The 27465-nt window shown below is 42.8% G+C and overlaps 1 protein-coding gene across 2 annotated transcripts in view; it reads left to right on the top strand.

The window, feature by feature from the left end:
* DENND1A (DENN domain containing 1A) overlaps positions 1-27465 on the top strand; it is a 146430-nt gene that overhangs the window by 107901 nt on the left and 11064 nt on the right. For both annotated transcript variants that reach the window (XM_058038529.1, XM_058038528.1), the window contains exons 14-19: positions 7439-7540; positions 8055-8142; positions 8666-8706; positions 9605-9676; positions 10743-10799; positions 15632-15763. In XM_058038529.1, coding sequence (XP_057894512.1) covers positions 7439-7540; positions 8055-8142; positions 8666-8706; positions 9605-9676; positions 10743-10799; positions 15632-15763 — 492 coding nt within the window. The remainder of the gene's footprint in view (positions 1-7438; positions 7541-8054; positions 8143-8665; positions 8707-9604; positions 9677-10742; positions 10800-15631; positions 15764-27465) is intronic.

Here is a 27465-nt window from a genome sequence, read left to right as displayed (position 1 = left end):
CTCTCTTTCCCTTGAAGATACTCTTAGCAGGCTGCTGAGCTAATGTGAAGGGAAGCCCTTGAGTTGAAAAAGGAATTTGGAACAAAAAACATGTATTCACGTAACTGAAAATTATTAACAGAAAATAGGGTCTCCAAGCTGTGAGGTCACCACAATGAGAGACATCATTATTAACAATTCTTTTATTGTTATTAAAAATTCTTTTGCATGTGTAGGGTAACATTTGTTTTACTTTATTAATAATTATAACAGCATCAAACTTCCCCAGCCAAGATGGAATCATGCACTGCATGAATCACAGAAATTCCTGTGCATTATTCCAAGAATGCAGTTGTAAGTGAATGCCAAAATAAAGCATCAAAATGAATTATTTTTAAAATATTTGCATCATGTTTTGTCAGTTGTTGCAGCTTCTCATCACCGTTACAAAAATGGGATGGAGGCACTGCATGCGGACTCTTCTGGTGGAAACGTTGGCACGTTCAGTTCTGTTTCCTTGGTGGAAGCCAGAGGTTCCAGGGCAGATGAGGAGGACTTGTACAAGCTCTGGCTGATCTCTGAGGGCGTGTGGGTCTGGAGGGGAGCAGAGCCCGGCGGTCCCTGCCCATCTGCTGCCTGTCAGAGCCCACAGCCGTGCTGCTGGCCCCGTGCCCCGGGCAGCTCCGGGCGCTCCCGCCTGGTCTCCACGACAGCTCCGGGAGCCGCCGCACCACTGCTCCCAGCCAGATGCTTCCCTGCACATGGGCTCTAATTAGATGGCGCTTTCCCCCTCACAAAGGAGTTGGAATTTTGCACGGTTTCCATGTCAGGAATGTGTTGCCATAGGATGGGAGTTGGGAGGAGCCCTGTGGCCCCGCGGGACGTGATTGCACTTGCTGCAGGTTGTGGTGTCCTGTGGGTTTGCAGGAATGCAGGACAATTCATGGACAGAGCAAAATGTGTGCGGAGAGCAGAGAAAGGAAAAGTCTGCTTCCTTTTTTGTCCTCACACTGGATGCAACTTGCTGTTTATGAGTGTACCGTGGTGGAACTGGGGGACTGAGGCAGATTACAGATCTGGCACTAACTGCATGGAAGACTCAGCATTCCCAGGCTATCAGAGGCAAGGTTTCTTTTTTTTAATTGTAGTTTCTTACTTTTTGAAGTCTTTAAATAAGAACTGCAAGCTGTGAGATGTTGTACAGGAGAGCCTGGGAAAATGAAATCTAACCTATAAAAATGATACTTTTTAATATGTTTGGATCCTGAGCCTTTTGTGAGATGGGTCTTCTAGTGATCAAGGAGCTCTGATGAAAGTGGTAGATGATCAGCAGCTTTGATGATTATACTGATGTGGTGTTTTCTGTGTCTTGCCTGCTCATGAGGTAAAATCTGTGCCTCTTTCTGACAATGGGTGAGAAAATGGTAAAAAGAGAGTGAAAAGTTCTCATTTGTATAAGGGAATCCCTCTCCCTGTATGAGGGAATGGAACCTTTTTCCAGTGTTCCCAATCCAGGGCCCCTGGTAACCTCTCTCAGGGGACAGGATCTGCTCTAAGGTGAGCCTTTTCTGGCTGTGTTTTTCCATGGCAGTAGTTGAGGCTTCCTCACCGAGTTGTCACGTGGCCTTACACAAGGGACAGATCCTCCCTCAGTAAGTTCTGCTGTGGCATTTCCTTTGCCAGTTACTCTGTGAAGGAGGGGGCACTGCAGGCCATGTTCTTACGTCATGTACGTCAGTGGATCTACCAGGGATTGGGTGTGTCTGACTCAGTGCAAAATTAAAGTTTCATTCCATTAGATCCATTTTATTTATAGAGTCAGGAGGTTTGTTACTTAGCTAAGAGAGTGGGATTTCACGACCTCTCTTTATGACTAAGGCTTCTCTCAAATTGCTTTAGTGAAGTTAAAAACAGTTTGTTCTCCTTCTGCATCTATATCAGCATCTAAATCTGATAGTAAAATGCCCTGCTCTTCAAAGTATCTGTTTATTGAATATGATTTTGGAGATCTTGAGACAAAGGAGTCATTTACATTGTGCACAAAAACATCTTTTCAACGTATTTTTCTGGAAACCTCGTTGATTTGGATGAGTTTGGACTTTTTACATATATCTAAGAAATCAAAGGAAGCAAAATATTTGAGGTCTTGAGGCATGTTGGTAATTTGTAAATCTCGGCCAATGATTTGTTATTTCTACAGAGATTATTTTTTTTCCTATTTTACCAAGTACTTTGTATTCTATTGAGTTTTAATAGGTGAAGCAAAAATAGCTCGTGGTTTATCCGATAGGCAATACTTTGTGTAGATTATTTTTCCAAGCATGCTTTTATATTTTGTCATAGTATAAAATAACTCATTTAAAGAATTGCACTGCAATTTTTCTCCTCCTCTGTATTGTCACTAATATTCCACAATAGTTAAAATAGAAAAAGGCCTTTTCATTGCAGGGACCCTGAATTGGCAGCTGCTTTGCATGCCAAACGTCCCAGCTTCAATGGCAGCGTTGCTCATGGAATGATTGCAGAACCAGGCCCTGAAATTACCTTGCCAGCTAATGATAAAATCGCATGCAGGCCACAGGGGTTTTTGTGGAATAAATATAAGAGTGGAACAATATCCAGTACACATTATACCAGTAATTTAAAGCATATTCAGGACAAAGAGAGAGTTCCCAGTGCAGGCAGCATCATAGAGATTTGCTGTATCTGATAAAGATTAGGTTTCTCAGCTCATAATACCATACTATTACTTTCCTTTTGTTAGTCTTTCAACACCTACACTCCTGCATTGACACAATATCAAGTAGGAAGAGGAAGAATAGCCTTGTATTTAAGGGACTGAGCAGGGATTAAAGAAATTTCGGTTCTTTTCCCTGGCTCTGCCAGAGACTTTTGTGACCGTGTACAAGTTACTTATTATTTTCATGCCTCTATTCTTGATCTGTGAAATGGTGAGGTTTTTTTTTTCCTTTCTTTTTCCTCCCAGCCCTAAAAGCTTTCTTGCTGGCTTCCTTGCACTTCATGTGCTAGGATTGTTGCTTGAGTTCCATCTAGGAAGCTGTAGCAGTTGCATAGGGACAGGAAGTGTTTGGCTGCTGTAGGTGATGAAATCAGGGCAGGCAATGGCTGGAATTAGCCATATGAACACTTGGAAAGCTGGCTGCCTCCATTACAGTCATGTACTTTCATTAGTTGTGGGTATGAGTGTGTGTCATTTTACTTGGTCTAACAGGAAAATGTCAGGTATCCTGATGAACTAACTGAGTTTGAAAGAAGAAGCAAAACCATTGCTCTGCCATGGAAGTTTTCTCTAGTTACACATTTTTTGACAGTTTCATCTTTTATTTGAAGTTGATTTTGTGCCCTCTTGCTGTGTCTCTACCAGAGGCTGTATTCTGTAGTAGGGAACTGAAACAGTCTGAAATTGGGCTGGTGATGGAGCTGAGCTCTTACGTGAGGCTGCACTGTTTGGGCAGCGCAGTCTGCATTTGTAATACGTGGCTTTCAAATGCTTTTCAAGATTGCACTTGGCAATAATAATTTATCAGAACTGGTAGTCTCCTATCAAAAAGAGCCTGAATGTACTTTTCTTTAGAAGGCGTGTGGTCAAATCTCTGACCACGTGATTTCTTTGTTCCTGAGCTGCATCCTGAGACGCTAATAAAGCTCTGGTATCGTTCATTTAATGCAGAGAGTTTGATCTCTGCTTTCTGGATCCCGTTATGACTGAGGTGGATGCAAAGAGCTCTCTTGTGCTGGATGTATGGACTGGTTATGGGAGGTTATTTTTCAGTGCAATTGCAAGCTGAATGAGCTAATGTCCTCTCAGGTGTCAGTCACCAATTTCAGGTTTTCTTTATGGAATCCCGCTGGCTGGCTGATGATCCTTCTTCAGCTGTGATGAGCTAATCTTTCCCTGACATTGCCATCACAGTTCTGGAAAGGTCTGCAGGGCAGTGCCTTGCCCTTGGTTGCTGCTCTGCTTGACATAGACACATATATATCCAGATGATTCTCCTGCCTTGCTTTATCATTCTGGGTGGAATTAAGGCTGATGACTCCTAGAGTATCCCTACTGGCTTTACTTTGCCATTTGCAGCACAACCATTGTCAGTACAGGATGTGGTTATTTGCAGCATCAGGTGATACATGACCGCTTGCATGCCCTTGCTTTGCTGTGTCCTGGGGGTGCTGCAGTGGCACTGGAAATTGCAGCTTGTCTCCTGTCAGTGGGCATCTCTGTGTGTGCCTTGAGCCCTGGTGTTGCAGCGTGTGCTGCTGTGCAGAGCAGCTCTCTGCTGTTGTAGTGGGGCTGTGTGTGTGCAGAGCAGCTCTCTGCTGTTGTAGTGAGTGTGTGTGTGCAGAGCAGCTCTCTGCTGTTGTAGTGAGTGTGTGTGTGCAGAGCAGCTCTGTGCAGTTGTAGTGGGGCTGTGTGTGTGCAGAGCAGCTCTGTGCAATTGTAGTGGGGCTGTGTGTGTGCAGAGCAGCTCTCTGCTGTTGTAATGTAGTTTAGTCCTTTATACTCACTCTGAAAGTTCCTGCCATAGTCAGTGAGCTGAGGAAAAGTGATTTCCTTAAAATATGAGGGATTGTGATGAAATTTTCTACAGTGTAACTAAACAAAATTGGGCTTTATCTTTTAATTTGTATTATGACTTCATAATATAAAACGGCAGGTTTCCTGAAACTCTAGAGCAGTCTGAAATAAGTCCTAGACTCCTTTTATTTTCCAGTTGCTGCCTTAAGTAGTTTTAAGCATTATTTTAGAATGTAACAGAATTCCAATATAAAAATATGTCTGGCAGCAGATCAGATGTGGGCTGAAACTTTTCAGCTTTTTCAGGGGTCATGAGATGCAGCACTGCCCTGATGAACTTCATTATGCCAGATGAATATGAAATAGTCATATAAAGGAGGTTTGCAAAGACATAAAGAAAAGGCACCTATTTTTTCAGTGCGTCTGGGAATCTTAATCCTATATTTTAAAGTTTTTTCTGTTGTGTTAAGATTGCAGATTAAATGTGTACATTTTTGTAATAAAAAGAATTCTGTGGTTCAATCTTGAAATATATGTGAATTATCTGTAACATTACAGATCAAGTCAGATTCCTCATCAAGTCATGTTGTGCACACATTTAGAGCCTTTGCAGTGCAATGCTTTGGCCTCTGTTAGGCATTTACAGTTGAAAAGGATATTAATGGATATTTAAGGTGTTGATGAATCATGGCCTAAATTTTAATTGTTGGAACCAGCGAGTTTAGGAGTTGCTGAGTTTTTCAGGACAAGTTATTTTACTTGTTTCACATGCAAACAAGACCATTCATTTCACACCAGAGCTGCAGTTCTGCGGGTGTCCCCCATGTATAATGTCATTTGTCAGTAAAAGCCGAGCTGATTAGCTTTATAATTTACAGTTAACCAGGTCTGTCAGGAAAATGGTCTTATTGTCCAGCTTGTCTTTTTGTCCTGAAGCTGTGGCTGGGGGTGGAACGGTGTATGCACCTCAGGGAGGTCAGCGAGGGTGGAAGGCACTAATGCATTCTGAGCTGCAAAGCTCACGCTTGACCTCCATGATTAAAGTTTTTTTCTGTCATCCAGCCTGAAATGTCTCTTAAGAAGTCAAAAGGTCTAATCAAGCTAATGAACAAACTCAATCATTAGTACTTTGGGAAGGAAGTGTGCAGGCGCTGCCGGTGCCCCAGCTGCAGGGTGTGTGTTGCTGGGGGCGCAGGAGCTGCTGGAGGTGCAGCAGGGCACAGCCGCCTCCCCTGCGCAGGGCCGAGCTCATCCCACGCTGGCCACGCTCTGCTCTGGCCAGGGGGGCAATCTGGCATTCTTGTAGGTGATACGGAGGGCTGCTTGTTTCCTTTCAAGGGTTTTTTAAGTGAGGGTTAAACAAAAGCTAAACCTTAGGTGAACATCTGTGCTAGTGAACTAATCTGCATTTCTCTTTACCCATTCCTCCCAGCTCTTTGCACTCAGATTTCTCTGACATGGATAAAATATTTTACAGGGATCCTTTGTTACATTCCAGTATCTGAAGTTAATGGGAAAGCCTTTTTCACAGTGGTCAAGTAGATGACAGTCATTTAAATGTAGAAAAACCTTTCAGACTGCACACATTGGCTTTGGAGCCAGAACCTTCATCATGTGTGTCCTGGAGACTGGCACCAGTGTCTAATATACATGCACACACCAGCCAGACCTGCTCTTCTAAACATTTTCTCTTTGTTTATTTTATAATCAAGTGTCTTATAATTCTTTATTCTGATGAGAGCAAAGCCTCAGCAAAGAAGAAAAAAGTAGTTTTTTCATGCTCACACTCACACTTCTTACCTGGAAAGTATGTAGTAATTTTGGTTTTCCCTGTTAAGAGAGTAAATCAAAACCAGGTTATTATTTTTAAAATAAATTACCCTAAAACTGTAACTATCACGTAAGAAACCTGCTTTTTCTTCCAAATCCATGGAAATTCACTCGTTCAAGCAAGGGGTGTGACAGAAACTCTCCTAAGAAAGTAACTTCCCCCTGTCAGGAATACTCATCCTGTGCATAAACAGACACTTGCAATTAATCTTTTCCTCAGTCATTTTAGCTGCCCTGTTGATTTTACACAGCCAGTGGTAAATATGAGATTACTAATTTAAAGCTTTCAGAAATAGAATTATATCATCCTTTTAAAAGGGAATGCTTTAAGACTCTTTGCTGTCTAATGTTAATTTTGAATACTCAACAGATGATGAGTCCAAATATATTTTGAGTTAATATGAGCATCCATAAGCACATATGTGGCTTTTGAGTTAGTATGAGCATCCATAGTAATTATACATCAGTACAATTTAGTCCTTCTTTGTTATTTTTTTTTTAATTCAGTAAATATATTTGCTTCCTCTGTTGTGTATTTGTAGACATGTGGAAGAAATTGGTGCCCTTACAGCAGATACGCAGCAGACTTCAGCATTACCATAACTCATTAAAATAAGATAAAAGTAGAACTGCAAAACAATTCCTGTCTTTTGCTGTCAAGACTGGGGAAAAGGGGAATTCCACTCCTCCAATATGAGTTTTTCAGAGGTGTGGAAAGAACAGAGTGGACGTTCCTGACCCGTTTGTGCTGGCTCTGCTGAGGCAAATAAGCAGAGTATAAGGAATTCACATGACTCTGTGTCATATTTTGGGGAGAGTAAGTAATGTTAGCTTTTTGAATGATGAAAGTTCTTCAGCTTTAGTGAAATGTGTGTAAAGCCACTCTGGTTTATTTTGATGATCTGCAATTTTCCAGCCTGTTTTTCAATCCTGTGGTTGGGACCTGCAAATAAAGCGCAGTTTACTCAATGCTAGGTAAGGTCTGTGTTCCTTACCTGTTTATTTTGGAAGGGAAGAAGGCCAGGTGCAGGCAGTGGATTCACAGGGACTCGGTCAAGGCTGTTAGAGTGTTTAATGCTCTGAACTCTCCAGGGTGAACCCATCACTTTCTGCGAGGAAGCGTTCGTGTCCCACCGTTCGTCTGTGATGAGGCAGTTCCTGCAGAATGCCATCCAGCTCCAGCTCTTCAAGCAGGTACTGCCTCCAGTGATCCATGGGGAAGCAGATTCTGTAACAGTTCAGGTGGGGGCTGGGGGGCTGTTTCTGTGTCCCTTGATCCTGTAGTGCAGCACCTCAGTTCCTGCTTGCTGGCTTCTCTCAGACTGGGGTGCTGAGGCTTTCTGTATATTGAGAGGTGGGTGGGTTTTCCCACTAATGGTCTCTGAACTCAAGGATTTTTCTTACCTGAGCATGCCTAGACCCAAGATATCTCCTGTACACTTTGCCCAGGAGGCATATTACATAGAACTGCTGCTTTAGGGCAGCTGAAAACATGTATGTGTAGCCAAACATGAGTGCTGGTTTTTAGCAAAGCCGCACACCTTAGGGCAGTGGGCAACACTGTGTCAGTTTGGATGGTATTTTCATTCTATTTTGAGTCCCTACCCAATGCGAACACTGAGATTATTCCAGCTAATGAAAGATAAAGTCTTTCTGAAAGGATAAAGATGGATGGTTGATGTGTTTCTGTCTTCTAATGCTGATGCAGTTCATTGATGGGCGTCTGGATCTGCTGAACTCTGGGGAGGGCTTCAGTGACGTGTTTGAAGAGGAGATAAATATGGGAGAATATGCAGGTAAGAAATATTTTAAGGTAATTTCAGACACTTTTGTTGGTTTACCATTTGTGGGTTATCATGATGTAATTGGTCATTGCTGCTAGGTAAATAACAGGCTTAGTGATCCTGGCAGCCTGAAATGTCTTAAATTTTTGTTCTTTCGTCTGTCAGGAGCTCTGAATAATGTATTGTAGTCTGAGTAATGCTTGTTCAGTCTTAAAAAACCTCAGTGTTACCACTTTAATAAAGTACAACTAAAAGAGTTCTTGCATTGGAGGACAAATCTTGGCTTTACCCAGAACCACCTCGGATTTCTTTTAGTGAACTTAAAAACATCTGTGTTCTCAAATGTCTGAGACAACACAGAGAAAACAGGAGAGTGTAAATCTCTCATCAATGTTATGTTTTCTCCTGAAAGAAAAGGCTGGCTGTGCTGTTCTGTCCATGCTCCACAGCCACTAAGTGCCAACACTTCACATTTTTAACTTATTTTCTGTTCAGCAGATGGTTACAATTTGTTTTTGTGTTTGGTTCTCCACAGGTAGTGACAAACTGTACCACCAGTGGCTTTCCACAGTGAGGGTAAGCACATGAGCTCCTGCCAGACACCCTGAACTGGGGTTGGCCTGTTGAAGATTTTCATGTAGTGACAGAGACAGTAAATCTTAAAGCTGTTTACATCTGATTGCATATAATCAAATTTCATCTCTGGAAATGTTATTTTGCACTGAAAGTAGGAAATACAATGTTAGCCAGGGTTTAATTGCTTGGATTTTGCCCTTGTGTGTTTCTCTGTAAGGTGCTGTACAGCAGTAGTCGGTGGGGTGTGGCAGGGGTGTACCGCACCAGCCAGGTGAACAGATCATTGCAGTGCATGCATCACTGGCTCATCACTTTGATTGTATTCATCACATGAGATTCAGCTGCTCTAGAATTAATGTTTGTGACTGGAGTTAGATTTCATTTTCCCTCACTATCCCTTTATCAACTACTTGTATCTGAAAAAGGCACCATGTGTGATAAACAGGACTGTGGGATGAGGGAAGGGAAAAGAGCAAAGTAAAACCAGGTCTCCCCTCCTCAAATTGAACGTACAGACTGTCCTGAGGCAGTCTCTGGCTCAGACATTGAGTGTTGCTCAGGATACTTGTGTCTTAAACTTGGTCAGGATTTTAGTGGAGTGTACAGGACAGCATGAGGTGAGTGGAGGCACAGGGCACAGCTGTGAGATGTGTAAGACAAGGGAGGCACCTGCATTGTCTCTTGGACAAGTGCTGAATACAGAACTGGGCAAAACCAGAGCGACATTCAGAGTCGTTTTCCTTGGGTCTTTTTCTTTAAATCTGACCTTTTCATACTCAGCTCTGCTAATAAGGATAGTTAATGCTCTGTTATTTTAAGTTAAGAATGGTGGATTTTAGATGGCTGTTTGCTTTAAAGAGCTTTGATAACATTTCTTCCCTTGTTACTATAATTACAGAAAGGAAGTGGAGCCATTTTAAACACAGTGAAGACCAAGGCTAACCCTGCCATGAAGACTGTCTATAAGTTTGTAAGTATTGAGGACTGGCTTACTACTGAGATAAGAGTCTAATTACAATTCTGTTTAGACCTTTCAAATGAGACTCAAGACTTAAACCCATTTTTATTGGTCTCAGAAAATTACTCAAAATATATATTCATTCAAATTTCAAATTTAAATGAAAAAGTCATTTTGAAATTTAAACTCAATTGAAATGCAAAGTACAATGGGAACTTGTGATTTCTTTTGAAAGTACAGATGATAAATTCCATTTATTACACAGAACTCTTTCTGAGAAATAGTGCCTGTGTTCTCTGCTAGGCAGCTCTACCATCTCATCATTGCTCTGTTGGAAATCATTGTTACCTCAGCTTTCCCTGCTTGCAGCTTCATCGAAAGAAGGGAATCCTCTCATTTTCCAAATTGTTTCCATCTTCTCTAAATGTCAATTAATTTTCCCTAGAGATTTCTTATACCTGCTTATTTAGAGCCCAACTTACTGAGTTATTCTTTAAATTGAAGTGTTTTCAGTGCTGTTAACAAACAGCTGTGTGTTGCTGTGCTATCGTGTGTGGCTGCCAGCTCCGCTCTGCCAGATCAAACAGCACAGAAACAAGTGAGGATTTCTTATATGCTCAGTTCTGGGAAATAATGTTACAAAAAGCATTGAGATAACCGTTCAAACTTTGGGGTTTTTTCCTCCCTTCCTCCAGCCTGAGAGAAGGGAGTAGGATGAGATTGGCTCTACTAAATGGGACTGGCATCCAGAGCAGCGTGAGGAGAATTTGCAGGCTCACTGCCAGTGTGGAAGAATAGAAGTTTATAGCAAAGATAAATACTTACTGGGGAACACTGAGCGTGTGGAATGCAAAATGATGAAAGATGTCTGTGACTTCAAAACAGGGAAAGCAAAATTTTTACAACAAAGATGGGATGGTGTTTTTTGTTTATTTGGGGTCTTTTTAGCTTTCTGTTTGTTTTAATGTGTTTTCAGTGTCCTGTTACATTTTTTTATTGCCATTTTTATTAACTGAAAACAAACTTAGTCACTGCTGGAAATAGAAGGGAATTTTAACTTAAATTATTTTTCATGCAGGCAAAAGATCATGCAAAAATGGGAATAAAAGAAGTGAAAAACCGCTTGAAGCAAAAGGTACTTGAAGTTCTTATTCAAAATGTATAAGCACCACGTCTGAAATCCTTAGCCACTGAAAGCATGATGTGATCAATAGGAAGCTGTTTGATACAGTGCTGTTAGCACACTTCAAAATGCATTACCAGCTGTCCTGGATTTTTCACACTTATAAATATTCACAGACGAAAAAAATTGTCTTCAAATACATGAAAGCTCTGACTTAAACCCACAAAAGCCAGAAAATTGAGTGTTCTGCTTGGAGTGGTCCTGCTCCTGTCCTTCATGCTGGGGCACTGTGTGAGGGGACTGCATGTGGATTGGGGGCATTTCCCTACAGTTCTGGCAGTGAACTTTTTGCAAATTGCAATTTGTTGTTATTTTTGCAGTTATCAGTCAGGAAAAATAGTCATTGGGAAGGGGATTTCTGCATTTCTTGAATGTCTGCTGCAAAGTTCAGACAGGAAGGATTTTATTAGAGTTGATGTCAATTGCCAATTGGAATTATTGGAGGAAAACCCACTCCAACTGTTTGTTGTTTCCCAAATATGTGTGTGTGTGTGTTTGTAAACAGCACAATTCCAGCTGCTCCGCTGTGTTCCAGGGATGCGTTATCCAGTCCCAGCTGCTCCTTTCTAACAGAGCTCCTGTCACACTGGCACACACCTCATGAGAACCTGGGTAACTGCCCTGGCTTAGGGCAGAGACTCCCTTTATTCTGTGCCTCAGAGCTCTCAGAGAAAGGAGGAAGCCAGGCAGCTGACCTGCTGAGAGAACTGAGCTTCTTATTCAGAAATTTGTATTCAATTTGTTGCATAGGAGTTTGGGTGGGTTTTGTTTAATCTGTGCTCACTCTGTAAATTTCTTCTCTAAATTTCTAGACCATCCTCTTAAGTTAGGGCACCAAATGCTCTTGGGCAGACAGAAGTGCTCTCAGCCTGTCCCCAGGCTACGAAGGGAGGATTTGCCTGTGTGCATTCCAGCTGCTGGCCCCTCTCTGAGCCCTCCAGACATTGCTGCAGAATCTCGGGGAAGATAAAGTGCCTTCAGATGCTTTTATGTTATTTTATTACTCTACATTATATATGACCACTGTAGGTATAATTTGAAAACAGTAGAAACATGAAGCAGTTTTCTTGTACCTGGATTTCTTTATGTCATTGCCCGTGTTTCACCTCTGGACATGACGTTCTGCCTTTCTGCGTGTGTTCCTAAAGCTGTTGGAGCTGTGTAATGTGAGCAGGTTTTTTTCCTGCATTTTAAATGATAATAGAATTGTGTGCTGTTGTGTGACATTTGTGTACCAGGCTGAGAAAAGCCTCATTCAGTCATTGCTTTGTTTTATTATTATTGTTGTCTTCCTAGTCTGTCAAGCAGCAAGCAACTCTTTAAAAAACACACATAACATTTACAACTAAATGGCCCAATTTTGGTTCACCTTCTTTATGTGGTGTATCTGTGAGATGCTTAAACATGATTGTTCAACATAGGCTTTCACGGGAACTTAAAAGATAGCTGTGAGTAGTTGACACACACTGCTCAACCTCTCCTTCCTTTATTATTCTGTCCTTTTCTATGTCCCGTCCTCTTCTCCATGTGAAAGCAGGCAGGAAGGTAACTAAAATTAGGAATTCCTCTGTTAAAAGTGGTAAAAATAGCAAACATTGCTTTGGTTACCCTCATTTTTAATCTAAATGAAGGGCTGCTTCATTATGGGTCTGTTATGCACAGGCCTATTAATGCATCTTCCCCAGTTTTTATGTGAGAGCATTGTATTTATCCTGTTTCCTCACTAGCGTGTGTGAGTATTAACTGTCTGACATTCTGGTATCATTAAATACTTTTTGCCAAATTTGGGATGCTAGTCTTTCATCTTCTAAGAGTAACCTAAGGTTATTTTTAAACAGAACTTACTATCCACTGCATTTTAACATACTATTTTCCATTATTAATATAGAAAGTATGCAGGCCCCTGGTAAGGAAAAGTCAAATATAAACATCCCTTTTCCAGTTTTTGCTGCCAAATCTGAGCAGCTACTGTACAAGATATAATTTAAAAATGCAATAAAGCTGGAGGTTCTGCTTCTTCCAACTCTGCATAGCAATGGTGACCTCTTAAATATAATCAAGAGCCCATTTTGCCCTTGGTCTGCTCCAGTCTTGGGTTTGAATTGCAAATGAGAAATGCAGGATTGACCTGTTGAGAGGTCACTGTGGTGTGTGTAAGGTCCTTCTTTAATATGATAGTGGAGATTGAATGGTGCTCCATTTCCATCCCTTGTTCATTTGTGGTGCAGTATTTCAAAGCAACAGAAATAGTTTTCAGAGGATTCTTATGAGTGAGAGCAAATAATTGTTAATAGATACAGCCTAGTAGCTTTATTTTATATCTGATATAGTTCTTTTTTTTCTTTCTTTTTTCTCTTTTTTCTTTTTCATTTCCCTTTTTTTTTCTTTTTTGCAAAGGCTGCCTTTTTCCATCTCACCACCGTGGTGGTCAAGGCCCTCCGCTAGTGGCTCATTTGAAGCTTAACTGCATAGAATTAGGAAGAGGGAGGAATATGAATGGTACCGTCCTCATCTTTCAGTCAGGAGAATGGAACTTACTGAAAGCTCTGGCTAAGACAATTTATATAAATGGTTGGGCACTCGGCATTAATATATTCAACGTTATTTTAGTTACTAGAGCCCTGTGTGGCTCTAGTTAATGCCTGGTATTCTAGAAACAACTCATTTAGAGCTCTATAACACAACCTGCAACGCGTTCAAGACACTCAGAATGTGTTTTGCTCCTCTCTAGCCAGTGTTTGCAGTCCATTACAAAATAAGATCGTTTTTCACTGGTTTTTTAACTCCAATGTGTTTTCATTGAAGATAGAAAACAAACTTTTGTGAAGCAGATTTTGCTTTGATGAGTGAAGCTGTATTGATGATTTGTTTGCCTTTTGGGGATGTTGAAAAAATAGAGAGGAATGAAATAATTTAATTCTTATCTTTTATTAAGCAGTTTTTAAAAAATATATATTGTGGTTTCATTGGAAGTCTGTGCACCAAAGACAGTGGAAGTAGGCTTTAGTAACATGTTACTTTTATATGCAATTATATCATCAGAGAAGTAGGGGCAATCTATAGCAATAAAAGCTCAAGGATTTGCAGTGATCGTTACACAACTGAGGGGATTTTGCTTAATGACTTAATCTCTCTCCATCTTTCATCTCCTCCCATTCCCCTCATGTCCAAACTTTTGTGTCCTTCTTGTGGCTCTTTGGGGATTTGCCTGGGAAGGTGCTTTGCCCTCCATTGCCTCCCAGCTGTGTGCAGCCTTGGTTGGAGGCGCAGCCCCAGGGAGGCTCTGCAGGGCCGGGAGCAGCCCCTGCTCAGCACGGCTGGGTGGCCCTGGGAGTGCTGCAGCTTGGGCAGCTCCAGGCACCTGCAGTGTGGCTCCACCCCACAGGAATGTGTAAATAGCCTTTTGTGTTTGGCTTCATTGCAAGGAACGGTGCGGCCATAGACTGTGTGAGTTCCAGGCTGAGGAGATCCCTTGGGGCCTCAGTGCTGGCTGGAGCTGGAGTAGGAGTTTGTAGACACTCGGGTTTCTTGTCAATGTCTTGCTTTGGGGCTCTTTGTTAGTAATTCGGAGGACTTTGTTGTACCTTTTCAAGACAAGGTGGCATTGTGCAGCTGAAGGGCGGGGGAAAAAAGTTTTTCTCTCTAGTTTGACCTTAACAAGTTGTTAATTCCCCATGATCCTTATGCCCGTATTGGGGAACCACTGCTCTACCAGCTGGATCTAAAGAGGGGTCTCAGCTTCTCTGTGGAGCAGACAAAGCCCCTTAGAAAGTCCATCCAGCTTTTTGTTTCATTTGACCTAAACACATTAGGTCAGTGTGTGTCCAAAGGAACCATTTCTAATTGGCCATCAGCTTACACGGCTCATTATTGTACCTGAGCGAGCCGGGGGCTCGCGGGCCGTGTCAGAGGTCGGGGAATCAAAGCCCTGCCGGTGGCAGCAGCCACCCTCAGGTCAGCCTTGCAGAGCTCCAGCCTCTGCAGTCTTCTCTCCATATTTACCCAGCATTATTTCCTTGGCATTGTTGCAGAGATGTAAGGTTCGGGGCCCACTGTGTTACAGACTGTTTCTCAACTCACTTTCAAACTCTTTGCTTCTTCTCTGATTCCTGGTGTCTGCAGGCCTTTGTCTTTTTCAAAACCTGTGTTACACACCTTGTTCTTGCCAAGTCCTCTAACCTGGGCTGGCTGGTCACTTCACTTCTGGAGATGAGAACTAAAGTCAAAGCAAACAAAAAGTGTTCTGCCAGGCAGCCCTTGGTGTTGTACCCTCTCCTGGAGGCATATTCAGTGCACACAGACTCCAAGATGAAATGCAGAGCTAACTAAGTTCTGAATTCCATCTCTCCTTGCCACTTCCACCAGTAATTGTTCTGCTATGGGTAATTCTGTGCAGTAAGTTAATGGAATTACTGTGTTCATTTAGGTTTACAATAAGCAGAATGCCCTGTCCCTGCACTTCTGTTGAGTTCATTTCTAAAATAGAAAATCTGAGCTGTGGTTTTTTTCTCCACATGCACTTCCTGGCTTTTGCGTGTTCAAGTCAGACATTTTATTGAATGTCCTGTTTGCAGCACTGGAACTGGGAGGAGAGAGGGGTTATGTACAAGCTCTGATGGATGAAATATTTTATTCTAATGATATTTTCTTTTCTGTACTTTGGTGTTTTTTCCCCTAACATCCGAATTGTTAAGTCAGCATTATCCTCTAGTGTCTCCTTTGTGCACCTTGCCCTTCCTGAGGAGTGTTCCTGGCCGTGCTTTTCACCTTTTCCTGCCCCACAGGACATTGCTGAGAACGGCTGCTCGGCAGTGCCGGAGGAGCCCCTGCCAAGGACAGCACCATCACCCCTGCCTGAGAAGAAGGACCCGAAATTAAGAGAGGACAGGAGACCAATCACAGTGCATTTTGGTCAGGTAGGTCTTAGTGTAAGTTGTTCTCCATCATTTGCCTCAGCAAGAATAGTTCAGAAAAGTCACGATAACAAATATACCAAATGCTTCATTATCTTCAGTCACTGAACTGTGCTGTTTTAGTTTTATTTCTGTTCTATCTGTTTAAAGGGGATTCTAAAACCTGCTTTTTCTGGGGTTTGCAGATTCCTTTTGTTTGAACTATGATTTTGAGGAAAATAAACGATGAGTGAATGGGGGAAGCATAAATATTGTAGCAAATTTAGAAACTATTTTGCAGCTGTTTTAGCATGCAAGGTGCTTCAGCTCTCAGGACTGAGGGTGTAGAATTTAAAGCATCCGCTGCTATCTAGCCAGATCATTAGTGTCAATATGGGATGTCCAACTATTAAAGCATTTGAACATTCTCTGAAAATTAAATGCGATGAACTAAGATGGAAAAATCAATTAATAGCTTGTTAGCGTGCTCTGTATTCAGTATTGACAGCTGAGCTGTTCACGTTAGTTACTGGTGTAATGTTTCTTTTGATATGTCTGCGAAACAGAGAGTTTGGGGGTGGGGTTTGAAGACCTGGCTATTTAGAAAATATTGTAGTTGCTGTGATTTTCATGGGAAAACATCCAGTGTTTATTATCCGTTTGCCAGTGTTCCCCTATTAAGTATAGGCTGACTCAAAAAATGACATGATTTGTGTTCACTGTTCTCCTTTCTTTTGTTGTATCTATTCTTTACACTGTTCTGACCAGAAAACAGGAGGAAATATCTGATTTCTTCTAAGGAAGAAAAGTGTAAATTTAAAGCAATTGTAAAACATTATAAAATGTGAAGCAAACCAGTTTTAGAGAAGTATCTATGAATAGAAACCAGTTGGTGTGGCTGCACTGACTGTTCAGGTATGAGATGGGGCCACCCGAGGTCTGCTCACTGCTCAGAGCAGTGTTGTCTGCATCATTTCAGAATTAGATTGATTTTTTTCAGTACTTTAACCAGTGTGCTAAAAGTAAGTTCTTGGAGACTTTTAAAAAATCTTTCTCTTCCAATTAAGTATTTTCAGTAGAGACTTATTTTTCTGTTACTTTCAGTGCCACTACAGTTGAGAGGAGTTGGGGCTACTGGAGGAATGCAGCCATCTAGCTCCAGCAGGGACATGTTACATTTCATTTAAAGCAGTCAGAAATCAGATGATATTACAATTTTTTTTCAGTTTTTCCTTTCGATTTTTGTGAACGATGGAGGGTTCAAACATGATGGGAGATGAATGAAATATATATTTGACTGGGAAGTGCAAATTTAAATTCATGAGGTTTTTTTAACAGTCACTTTGAAATTTTTTAATGATCACTTTTCTGTGTTGAAAGAAACACGCATCAGCTTTCCTGACCCCTGGCTGTGGGGAGAGGCTTGCTGACTAAATGCTTATTGCTGTCAGCACATTACAAATGCTGGTTTCCAAAAACCCATCTGACTTAGCAGTTGTAGGCTGTGTGACTCAGCCACAGTCCTGGCATGGGTCTGCTCCTTCTAATAGCCCAATGCCAAAACAAAAATGAAATCATACGTTCATTCAAAAGGAGAAGATGTTCAGGTTTATGAAATATAGATTAAGGCTTTGGGGAGGAAAAAAGCAGCAACATTTACTGTATAAATGGGAGATGGCTTCTAACTCGTGATTAAAGGCAGAGATTTTAATGTCACTTTTAACTCTGTCTAGAATACAGAAGGTGGGAACAATTAAAAAGGCACAAGAACTCTGAAATAAGGGCTGTTTGTGCATTCACAGCTCTTCTAAACTGAAGAGGATGAAAGAGGCTTTTTTCTCATTGTCAGGGGCTCTCTCGGAGTGCAGCATTGTGCGGCTGGCAGCGCGGTTTAAAATGCATGCATGCACTGGGGTCAGGGCCCGGCTCGGGGCGGGCGGTGCAGGGAGCCCGGCCCAGCGCTGCCGAGTGCTCCGCCGCCGCGCGGGCTTTAATTGAGACGTGCTGTCAAAGTGACAAACACATTTGCATACAGTCTATTTATTTTCCTCGGAAAGGTCTGCAGTCTGCTGTTGGTTGAACATTCTTAATCAGCTCGCTGTAAGTGAGCCGGCAGCGAGCTGTCCTGCGCTGGTGCTTCTCTTCATTACATGACAGATTAGCTAAAGGGGGATGGGCTAGCGAGCTAGCAACAACCTTTAATTTTAACTCATTATCTCTCACCCTAGAGTGAGGGAGTTGCTGGCTTTTCCAAACACGGTTGTGTATCTGCAGTTGTACGGCTACAAAAAATATCAGTAAAATATCTTGAAATGCCTGTAAAAGCACAGCCCCTCAGCTGATGGCTCACCAAAATTTGGCAGTAATTGGCTGACTGGGGGAGATTCTGTATGTCCTGGCTCATCTTGGTGAGTGATGATCAGGCATCGTTGGAGAGCCTTGTTTATTATGGAATTGTTTGAGTGATCCTTTCTGCAATACTGAGACATTGTGGGAATGCTCCCATTGATGGTGAAAAGAAGGATTTTTAGCCAGATAGCCTGGGGCAGTGTAGTAAAGATCTAAACTGGAATGTTCTTAGTAAGACACCATCGTGGGAGGGTGGGACCACTGCTTTTCCTGGGTGGCACTTTACATGCTTTACCCAGGGTGTACCTTTCTTATTGATCCCTGCATCAACCAAATACAGGAACTATCACCAAGGGCTCTGGGACAACACAACTGTACTCAACAAGTAGCAGGAGCAGTACAGGCAGCTTATGGTTTAATGGGTGGGGAGAAGAGGGAGCAATTTTCAAGCCAAGGCCAAGATTCAAAGGGGAGGTTTGTGATACTGAGTAGTGCTCTAAGTTTGGGGGAAGAGTAAGGTTAATTGTTGTGGAAGATCCAGTGCTACAGAGAGCATCTCATGTGGTGCTTGATGGACTTGATGATCTTTCCAGTCTTTTTCAACCTTAATGATTCTATGAATGTCCTATTCCTTGCTTTCTGCTGGTTTGTTGTGTGAAAAGCTGACCAAAATGTCCTTTAAGCATCAAACACCTGCTGCATATTCAGTTGCCAGAGCTGTCCTTGGAATCCTTTCCAGTGTGCCAGGCAGGGCAGTGCTGGGAGCCCAGTAAGCCCTGACTGGGGCAGAATGGGACACTAATGCTGGTGATCTATGACTCGGAGGATTGGGCTCTTGTTGCCATGCCCACGCTTGCACCTTTTAGGTAGAACACGTGTCTGTGTTGTCTTTGACCTGTTTGGAGAATAGACACTACACAGTGTCATGGTGACTGTTTTGAACAGGTTCCTTGTCCAAGCAAGCAGTTGTTGGAGCTGCTTTGGCAGGACCCACAGAGTTCATACAGGATTGGTACCTGTGCCCAGTCTTCCCACCAGTCTGGGAGAGGTGGTGTGAACACGCAGGATGAGCCCAAGGGCTTCAAAATCAAACCTACACTTAGGAACATTCCTCCTTAGGAGCTTTCCCACAGTCAGTAGCACCCCTGATTTAGTACAATTAAACCAGCAAATGATAAGCTGCCAGAAACATCACTTGTTGTGATGTTTGGGAAAGGGAATAATTTCATTAGAAGCAAGTGATCCTGGCAGTTCTGTACAGCTCTCTAATTGTGTCTATTATAATTAGAATGTCATTTGTCAGCTTAGCTGGGTTTATGTTTTCTATGGCTTGTTTTTATTTACCAGCAAATGGGATACTTAATTCCATTTATGCACCAAAAGGTGTAAAGCTTAAAAAAATACAAAAGACTCTTCCACATATATCTTTAGTAGAGAGATTCAATCATGTTCCATGCTTGATGCAAACTACAGAGAATCAATGCTCTGGGGACTAATGTAAATAGTTATGAGACAAATGGAAAATGCATTAATGTACTGAAGCAGCTTGTCTGACTGTGGAAGGACTTCTCTGGGTTCTCTCCCTGGCTTGTTCTGACTGCTGTTAAACTCTTGCAGGCCACAGCATGGAAATTGCTGTCTTATTTGCTGTTTTGAAGCCTTTTGCTGTAAATGAACGTGTTCATTTTTCCTAGTCACAGTGTGCACTTGGACACACAGAACAAACAACTCTGCTTTGCAGGGCAGTGCTCTTCTTCCAGGAGATTAAATGGCATTAAGAGGTCAGGGGGAAGATGGGGAGAACACCAGCCAGCTACATTCCAGGAATGCAGAACTGGATCACTGAGGCCAGAGGCAGCAGAGGAGGGATTATCTCCAGGGTAAAAGGGATGAAGCAGGGAAGGGAGGAAGGCTCCTTTGCCAGACCCTGTGACTCCCTTCACACCCAGGTGCATCGGAACAATAGCAGATTCCCCTGGATCACAGCAGGCATTGTGTGGCACTGAGGTAGAAACCAAAGGGGAAAGGGGAAAACAAGTTCATTTGCTAATATTCATGTAACTGTATGCTCTGGTTGCAGAGCCAGCCCTCCTCTGGCCACTCTGAGCTGCTTGGACAATAGCAGGACCTTCATTAAGAGAACGAGCCTCCCTTCCACTCTTCCCCACAGATGAGCAATGTGGGCTCTCTCATTTCCTTTCTCTGGAGCCACATGGGGTTTCCTCCCTCTCTCCAATTGATTCTTTATGGATTTAGCAAAAGTACTAGTTGTTTAAAATGATTTTGTCTTCACTCCTTTCTTTGCCTGTTCCTTTCAGGAAGGAATTCAGTGTTGCTCAGTACAAGTCAGAAGACTCACAAGAAAAACAAATGTCTTGGCCCAGAAGCACTTGCCCATCTAATGTCTGCTTGAGACCACTCAAATGTCCCATCAGGTTCTCAGGGGACAGCGTTCTTAGTCAGAGTCGTAAAACCAATGTCAGTGGACAAGACAGTGATGCAATGGATTGAAGTTGTGGTGTGCAGGATTAGCAGAGATGGCAGTCCATGTGGTGGGAGTTAGGGAGTGCCTGCCCTGGCCATGTGTGCCAACGTGGGACAGGTGTGAGCAGCGCCTGCAGAGCGTGCCCAGGGTCTCTGCCCCTCCTGCACCTGCTGCCCAGGGCTTCCCAGGGAGCAGGCACAGCTGGCTTCTCTCCAGCCCCTGCAGCAGGGGGGCTTGTGCTGTGCCATGCAGGAATTCATGCTTTGCAGTGAGACTGTGGCCCCAGACTGCATCCAGCACATGTATGTGTTCAGCCATGAAAAAGCACATTGCAGTGTGTCTTTCAGTGTTTTCCAGCTGTCTGGGTATTTGAAGCACTCCTTACACAGGGGTGCTGGAAATGACTGTGCTGCCCTGAGAACTGCGTGTCAGTGCTGCACTGCCTGCACGTGTGAAGGGAGGGCTGGCAGAGCCGACCTCCCAGGCCTTGTGACAAGAGACAGCAGCTGTAACCTGTCTGCAGAGTCTCCTTGTTAGTCCTGTTCTGCTGAGGAACCCATAAATATCTTGCAGGGAGGATCTTGGTCCATCACTGCTGGCATGTGGAAGGAGAGTTGTGCTTTATAAATAATACATACATAGAAAATAAATATATCAGTACATGCAAGGCTACCCAAATCACCTAGATTGACAACTTGAGGAGAGCTCACAGTGTCTTATGGGTGACTTGCTTCTCTATCAATGTAGATCAGCATCCAGAGGCTTCTTATGTATTACTTATGAAGTTGATATGTGCAGTTAGGCCAGAACTGTCTGAACTGACCTCTGGGCCACTGGATTAACCAGGAGATTAAAGAGAAAGAGTGTGTGAAACATATAATTCTTCTAAATGCTGACCCCACTGTGACTGTTTGTTTAGCCAGGCATTTTTTAGATTTGTCCTTCAGAGCTGGGCTGATGAATGCCACACAAAACAGTTGTGAGTGCCAGGCTGCAGATAGAGGGTCTGTGTCCTTCTGTGGGTGTGTGGGGGAGAATGTTCCCCCAGTTATGCAGCCTGGCTTGGTGAATAATGAAGGTGAGTGAAGCAGAGAGTCATTGCTGTTTATAGAGTTCCTTAAATGAGAGACCATATATTTTTTCTTTTTTCTGTGCAAGTATTCCACTTGCTAGAGAGAAATAGCTGTTAAGAGATAATAAGGGATATGTCCGTTTTCCAGCATTTTAAATCATGCAGGTTACATGATCTCTTTGATTTGAATTCCAGCATCAGGACCACAGAAAGCCAATATAAAGCTGGTAAAATGACCAGTTAAAAAGCACACACAAACCACTGTGGCTTTTTTCTTTAAATTTGATATTGCATTGCTGGATTTTCTAGTATTTTAAGTGAAAAATATATGTAGTTAGTTCCATGTTGACAATGTCCTTGAGGATTTGACAGTGAGATTTTCCAGCAGTTGCTCTTCGTTAGAATCCTGGTGGTGTTTAATAAGGCAGCCAAACTGCTGGCACCTCGGGCTGCTGTTTGTTCTCCGAGGGCTCGGGGCTGCTGCAGTAAGCACATCGACCAGGGCTGATCATTACAAGGGCGTACGCCACCATGAATAAAAATGTCACACGTTCTCCCGTCTCACAGTGCTACAAAATGTCAGTCCTGTCAAACAGACATTGCAAGTAGCACTGAGCAGTCAGTACAAATTGGGAAGCTGAATATTCCCCCAGCTTTCTGATATTCTTCATCTGAAGCAGAAGAAAAGCAGTTGTTAACCTATTAGCTGTGATTTTAAACTCTGCTGAGGTAGTAGATGGATAGGCTTTAACACATGGGGTCTGGGATAAATATATTCCTGGGGTCTGGGATTTTTTGCAACATGTCTCTCCATCCATGTATGTTGAAGAATAGACAGAATGAAAACAAACCACAGCAAAATGAAACTCATTTTGGAAGAAGTCCTCTGGAAAAGCGATCATCTCAGTGAGATTCTCTTTCAACCTCTTGCCAGTTTTACCTCTGTGAATAGTTGTACAAAAGCCCTCCTTGCTGGTTTGCTGTAATCCAGAAAGGGCCTGCTTTGATGAGTTAAGGGAGTTTTCCTTCATGGCCCTGTCATTATGCAGCAATGTTATGGAGAGCTGGGGTTTTATTCTCCTTCTGGACAAATGAAGTTGTGCTGCTTCAGGGTAAGGCCCACTGTGTGGTGCAGTCCATAGGATGTGTTCCTTCCTGGCTTAGTGTAGTACCAGGAACATCCCTGTGTTCACAGAGTTACCCATCTAGGATTGAGGAGTGGATATTGTCAGTGTAGGACTCTGCTGTTACTGCTGGGTCCAGAAAAAAAGCTGGTGCAAAATATGAAGTGCAAAGTGGTGCCAAAATATCAAAGAAATAACAAGAAATTATACAAAGTCACCAGTGGTTGCCCAAGAGGACAAGGAGAACAGTTCTGTGTGACAGTGAGTATTTCAAAGAAATGGACTCAAAGTCCATTCTTTGTGTTGAAATTTCTTTGTTTTTTCTGATACATTCTCAGAACAAAAAGCTGGTGTGTGTTTAGAGTAGTGAATGGTGATGAATGAATCCCCTGCCCAAACAGTGGTGAGTGCCGGAGCAAATTGCCAAGGAAGGCCCAGCGAGGATCAGGGCTGGGAAAGCTCTGCAGGGACCAGAGCAGAGCAGGTGGAAAAGGGATCAGCAGAACCCTGGCCTGCTCCTGACTTGTGTAGTTACTGTCTGCAGCATGATCCTTTATTACCCAGGGCCTCACTACATGGGAGCAAAATGGAAACAACGTGTGGGAGGCTTCTTTGAACCAGAGTGACTCTAAATTGAATTAAATATTTTGTGTTCTGCAGGCACCTCTTTGCTGTAGGAAGAGGTCCACAGTGGTGTTCTCATGGTTTTGGGATTTTGGCTTTAGGCATTGCTGCATTTTTGCCAGACTTGTTCTACCTTCCCACTCTACAAATGTGGCTTGAAGAATGAGGCATCCCTTAAAACATGGAGATTATTTTTATCACAGGACCCAGCAGATTTCCATTGAAATATTTCAGAGTGTAAATTAAAAATATATGCTGTAAAGCATACACTGTTCCTGTCATCCCAGTTTGTGAGCTATACATATGGGAGCATGTAAAAAGCAGAGTGTGCTGTGCAGGGATCTGGCTGGATAATAAAACAGCTGCCTCATAGATTCCGTCTGCTTTCTCTACTGAATCTTTTTAGGTACCAGACATTTTTCAGTGTTGTTATTTTCTCCCTTTTTTTTTTTTAATTGAGTGTTCAGTTGAGTCCAGCATGTTCTCCCAAAGTCAGCTCTTCAGGTCTCCTGCAGCCTGGTGTGTGTGAGCCTGGCTTCATCCAGCACAAGGCATCTCTCTGCCATGGCTGATTGACTTTAAGGTATTTTCAAGCCAGTCCTCAATTTCAGAAGGAAATAAGATATTAATCTAGAAGAGCTTTGCTTTGGAAATTATTGGAAACACCCTCACTTCTAATTGAGAAGCTCTTCTTTCTCCACATACTAACAAACCAGTTCTCATCTGGTGGTGTTTCCTTTAAGCATTTCCGTCAGCTTGCACTTGTTGCTGCACATGAACCAGCACCTCTGATTTACTCACAAGGCTCTGTTTTGAATACCACTTTAAAAAAACCTCAAAAGACCTCCACAATTAGTTTGAGATAACATTCTGCTCACAAGCTGTTATGTCACAGACCAGAAATTTTCCTTTTGTAATGTTTGCTTGAGTATAAAACCCTAAATAGCTGTATTGTGAAAGTTCCTTGGGTGTACAATAGCTGTTTTATGAGATGTGGGATCTATAATTTTTAAATAATATTTTGATAGTGTAAAAGTGAATGTAAGATTTTTCTTGCTCCAGCATCTCATAGCTTAAGTCACTTGTCTGATAATTAGCAAAGCAGTGCCAGATCCACAGTCATAAAAATGGCTTTCTGCAAATTTTCTGTCTTGTTGTTTCAGAAGTATTTAGAACAAGACAATTAAGCAAATATCCAGAGGAAAAAGATATGCTGGTAAACAGCTATTGTGAGAAAGTGCTAATTTAGACATTTCTCCCCTTCACAGAAAAAGCTATAGTACATATATTTAGGACCATATCTGGAATAGCAATTTAGCAGCTTTTAGCACTGCAGCCATGTGCTGGTTGGTGCCCATTCCTCCCTACAGCCCAGGTAATTAAGTTGATATTCCAACACAGCTTCACCTGCTGACCTTTTAGAAACAATGTGTTTTGCTGCATTAACAAATTAACTTCAAATCAGTGGCTCTCCCAGCACGCACAGAGTTTGAACATAGCTTATCCCAGTGCAGTGAGGGGCAGGAGCAGCAGCACTGGCAGTGCAGCTCTGGCAAAGCCCCTGTTCCCTGGGTGCCTCCCCTCCACCCTCGGCCTGCTGCTGCCTGTGCTCACAGCCCTGTCCCTGCTCCGTGCAGAGAACACTGCTGGCCAGGGGCACTTCTGCCTTACCCTGCTCTGAGATCTCCTGGGGCTCAGCAGGGCACGGTGCGGTGCAGCACGTACAAACCTCCCAACAAATTCCATTGCTGGGAGCGCTGCAGTGATAACAGGAATTGGAATTGGAGTGTTGGCTTTGCCTGTGTTGCTACAAGCACCGAGGTCGCAGTTCTGAGAGTTAACACCATGCCTGGTTAGAAGTCCAAGATACAAAAAAGTTTCTTCATCTTTAATCTTTTCCCAAAGCAGCATTTGTATGTGTCTTTATTGTGGAAATACATAGAACTATTTTTTGATCAGAGATGAAAGCTTAATCATATGTGGTATTTAAATCTCAGCTGGAAAAAATAATCTAGTGACAGGATAAGGATATGAAAGAATTGGCTCTTGCAAAGGAGTAGTTTATTGTAATATAAATATGTAGAATATTTGTAGTGTGTTCATTTTCACTTACACAGAACTAAGATAATATTTACACAAGTAGTTTTGGGTTCTAGGCCATCATGATGCTTTAAGGCCTGATTTGTAATTGTTGGTCACTTAGGAGTAAAACCCAGGACAGGATCTGAGCGTAAGCTCAGCTTTAAGTGCATGAAAAGTTTCACTGAATTGGGTTTTTTTCCTTGCTCTTACATGTCTGGTTTGAGGCCTTCTCCATAAGTTTTCACAAGCACTAAAATCACTCAAGATTTTAGTGAAAGTGTTTTTGAGTATCCTGGTTTCCATTTGCAAAAATGTGGCCTAGAACACTTGCACCTCGAGGTCCAAGAATCCAGCCTGAAGATCTTTGCTGTGTCAGTCCATTTTGGCTGTCTGGTGCTGTCCCTGCTGCCTGTGGTGTGGCAGGAGCTGAGTCCAGCCCGCCATGGGTACCTGTGCTGCCAGGGCACATCACAGGCCGTGGAGTTTGTCGCTGCTTTGGAAAAGCAAAGTGAGAAAAAGGGCGTTTTATGAGGTGAGTATGAAGGTAAATCACGTGCTGTCACATGCTCATGCTGCTTTTGCCAGGACATCAGAGGTGTTTCCATGCAGGTGACTTTAATTTAGTCTCCACTTTGCTGCAGCAGCACAGACTCCGCCCGCCGCGGCCGCCGCCCCCAAAGATCCAGCGCTCCTCCAGGCCCGTGAGTAGCTGGGGATTGTTTCACTGCCACAGCTTAACACTGCCTGAGTTACGCTCCTTGTAGCACTACTAAACCCTGGTAGTTTGGATTGTCAAGCTCTGCACAGAAGCCATGTGTGAATTATGCTCCTAAACTGCCTTCTCTCTGCTGCGGCACAGCCCTGGGACCCGCGGTTGTTCTGCTTTTCTCTGGCGAGCCCTGCAGCTCTGGGCAGCTCTGCAGGTAACTGGGGCTGCTCTGGCCACCTCTGGTTTGACTTTTGCTGTGGTTTCTTACACACAAAGCCCTGCTAGACTGGCTGGTGGAAGTTTTTAGCCAGTGAGCTTTTGAAGACTTGCACTGAACTCAAATCTGAAAGGAAGCAGAAGTCTGAAGACATAATATTATTCTTTGCAAGTTATGCTTTTAATTCATTTGGGATGCCTAATTCTTCTCCATGTATGAATAGACTTGAAGAAAGGGAGGTCGATCTTTGGCAGTGGAGCATTGGTGCCATGTTATGGATGGCATACACTGGGTAATTCCATGGTGTAAAAGGAGGCCCAGCAGGTTGGCCAGAGGAAGGGACTCCTCCATGGAAGAACTGCACAGAAATTACTGGCAGTGCAGTGCCTGTACGTGTTAAGTAGGGACACCTTATCTCAGCAGTTTTTCCCCAAAAACACTCACTGTAGGACAGTTTGTACCTATGGACTAGCAGAATGGCATTAAGACTGGACACCCTGCTGGGTCTGCACCCTGCACCAGATGTTTGGTTTTGTTAAAGGTAAAGGCAAGAAGCATCAGTTTAGGAGGGGTGTTGGTTTTTGGCACAGCATTGGAAGGTATTTATGTATATTCAGGATTATATTCAGCTTTATGAATATAGTTCCCCCCCAGATCATCTTACTTCTTGCTTCCTTATCCATATACATACATGCATAAGAAAGATGCAAGTTTTCAAATCTGATCTTGCTAAAACTTGTTAAAATGTGTTTTGGATGAGCAGGTAACTGGTTAACAAGTGCAACTGGGTGTGTGTTTTAACTTTTGATCTCTGGTGCATGTTCCTGTGTGACATTTCAGTGGCATGTGTTTCTCCTCTGTCTTTTTAACTCTGGGTGTTTAGCTTAATAGAGTTATTTTTATGGATTTTTTCCCCCTGAAAATTTCTGTTTTCTGTGTTTAAAAAATAGCATTGACTATGATTATGTGTGTTCTCTTAAGTACAGTGGGCATGGGAGACCCTCCCAGATGTGTTTCACTAGGATCAAGACTTTCCATGTACTGTGGGCTTCCTGTAGTGTTCC

The sequence above is a fragment of the Melospiza georgiana genome, chromosome 20 (assembly GCF_028018845.1).
Source record: "Melospiza georgiana isolate bMelGeo1 chromosome 20, bMelGeo1.pri, whole genome shotgun sequence".
Classification (NCBI taxonomy): Eukaryota; Metazoa; Chordata; class Aves; order Passeriformes; family Passerellidae; genus Melospiza; species Melospiza georgiana.
This window is presented reverse-complemented; position numbering and strand designations above follow the sequence as displayed.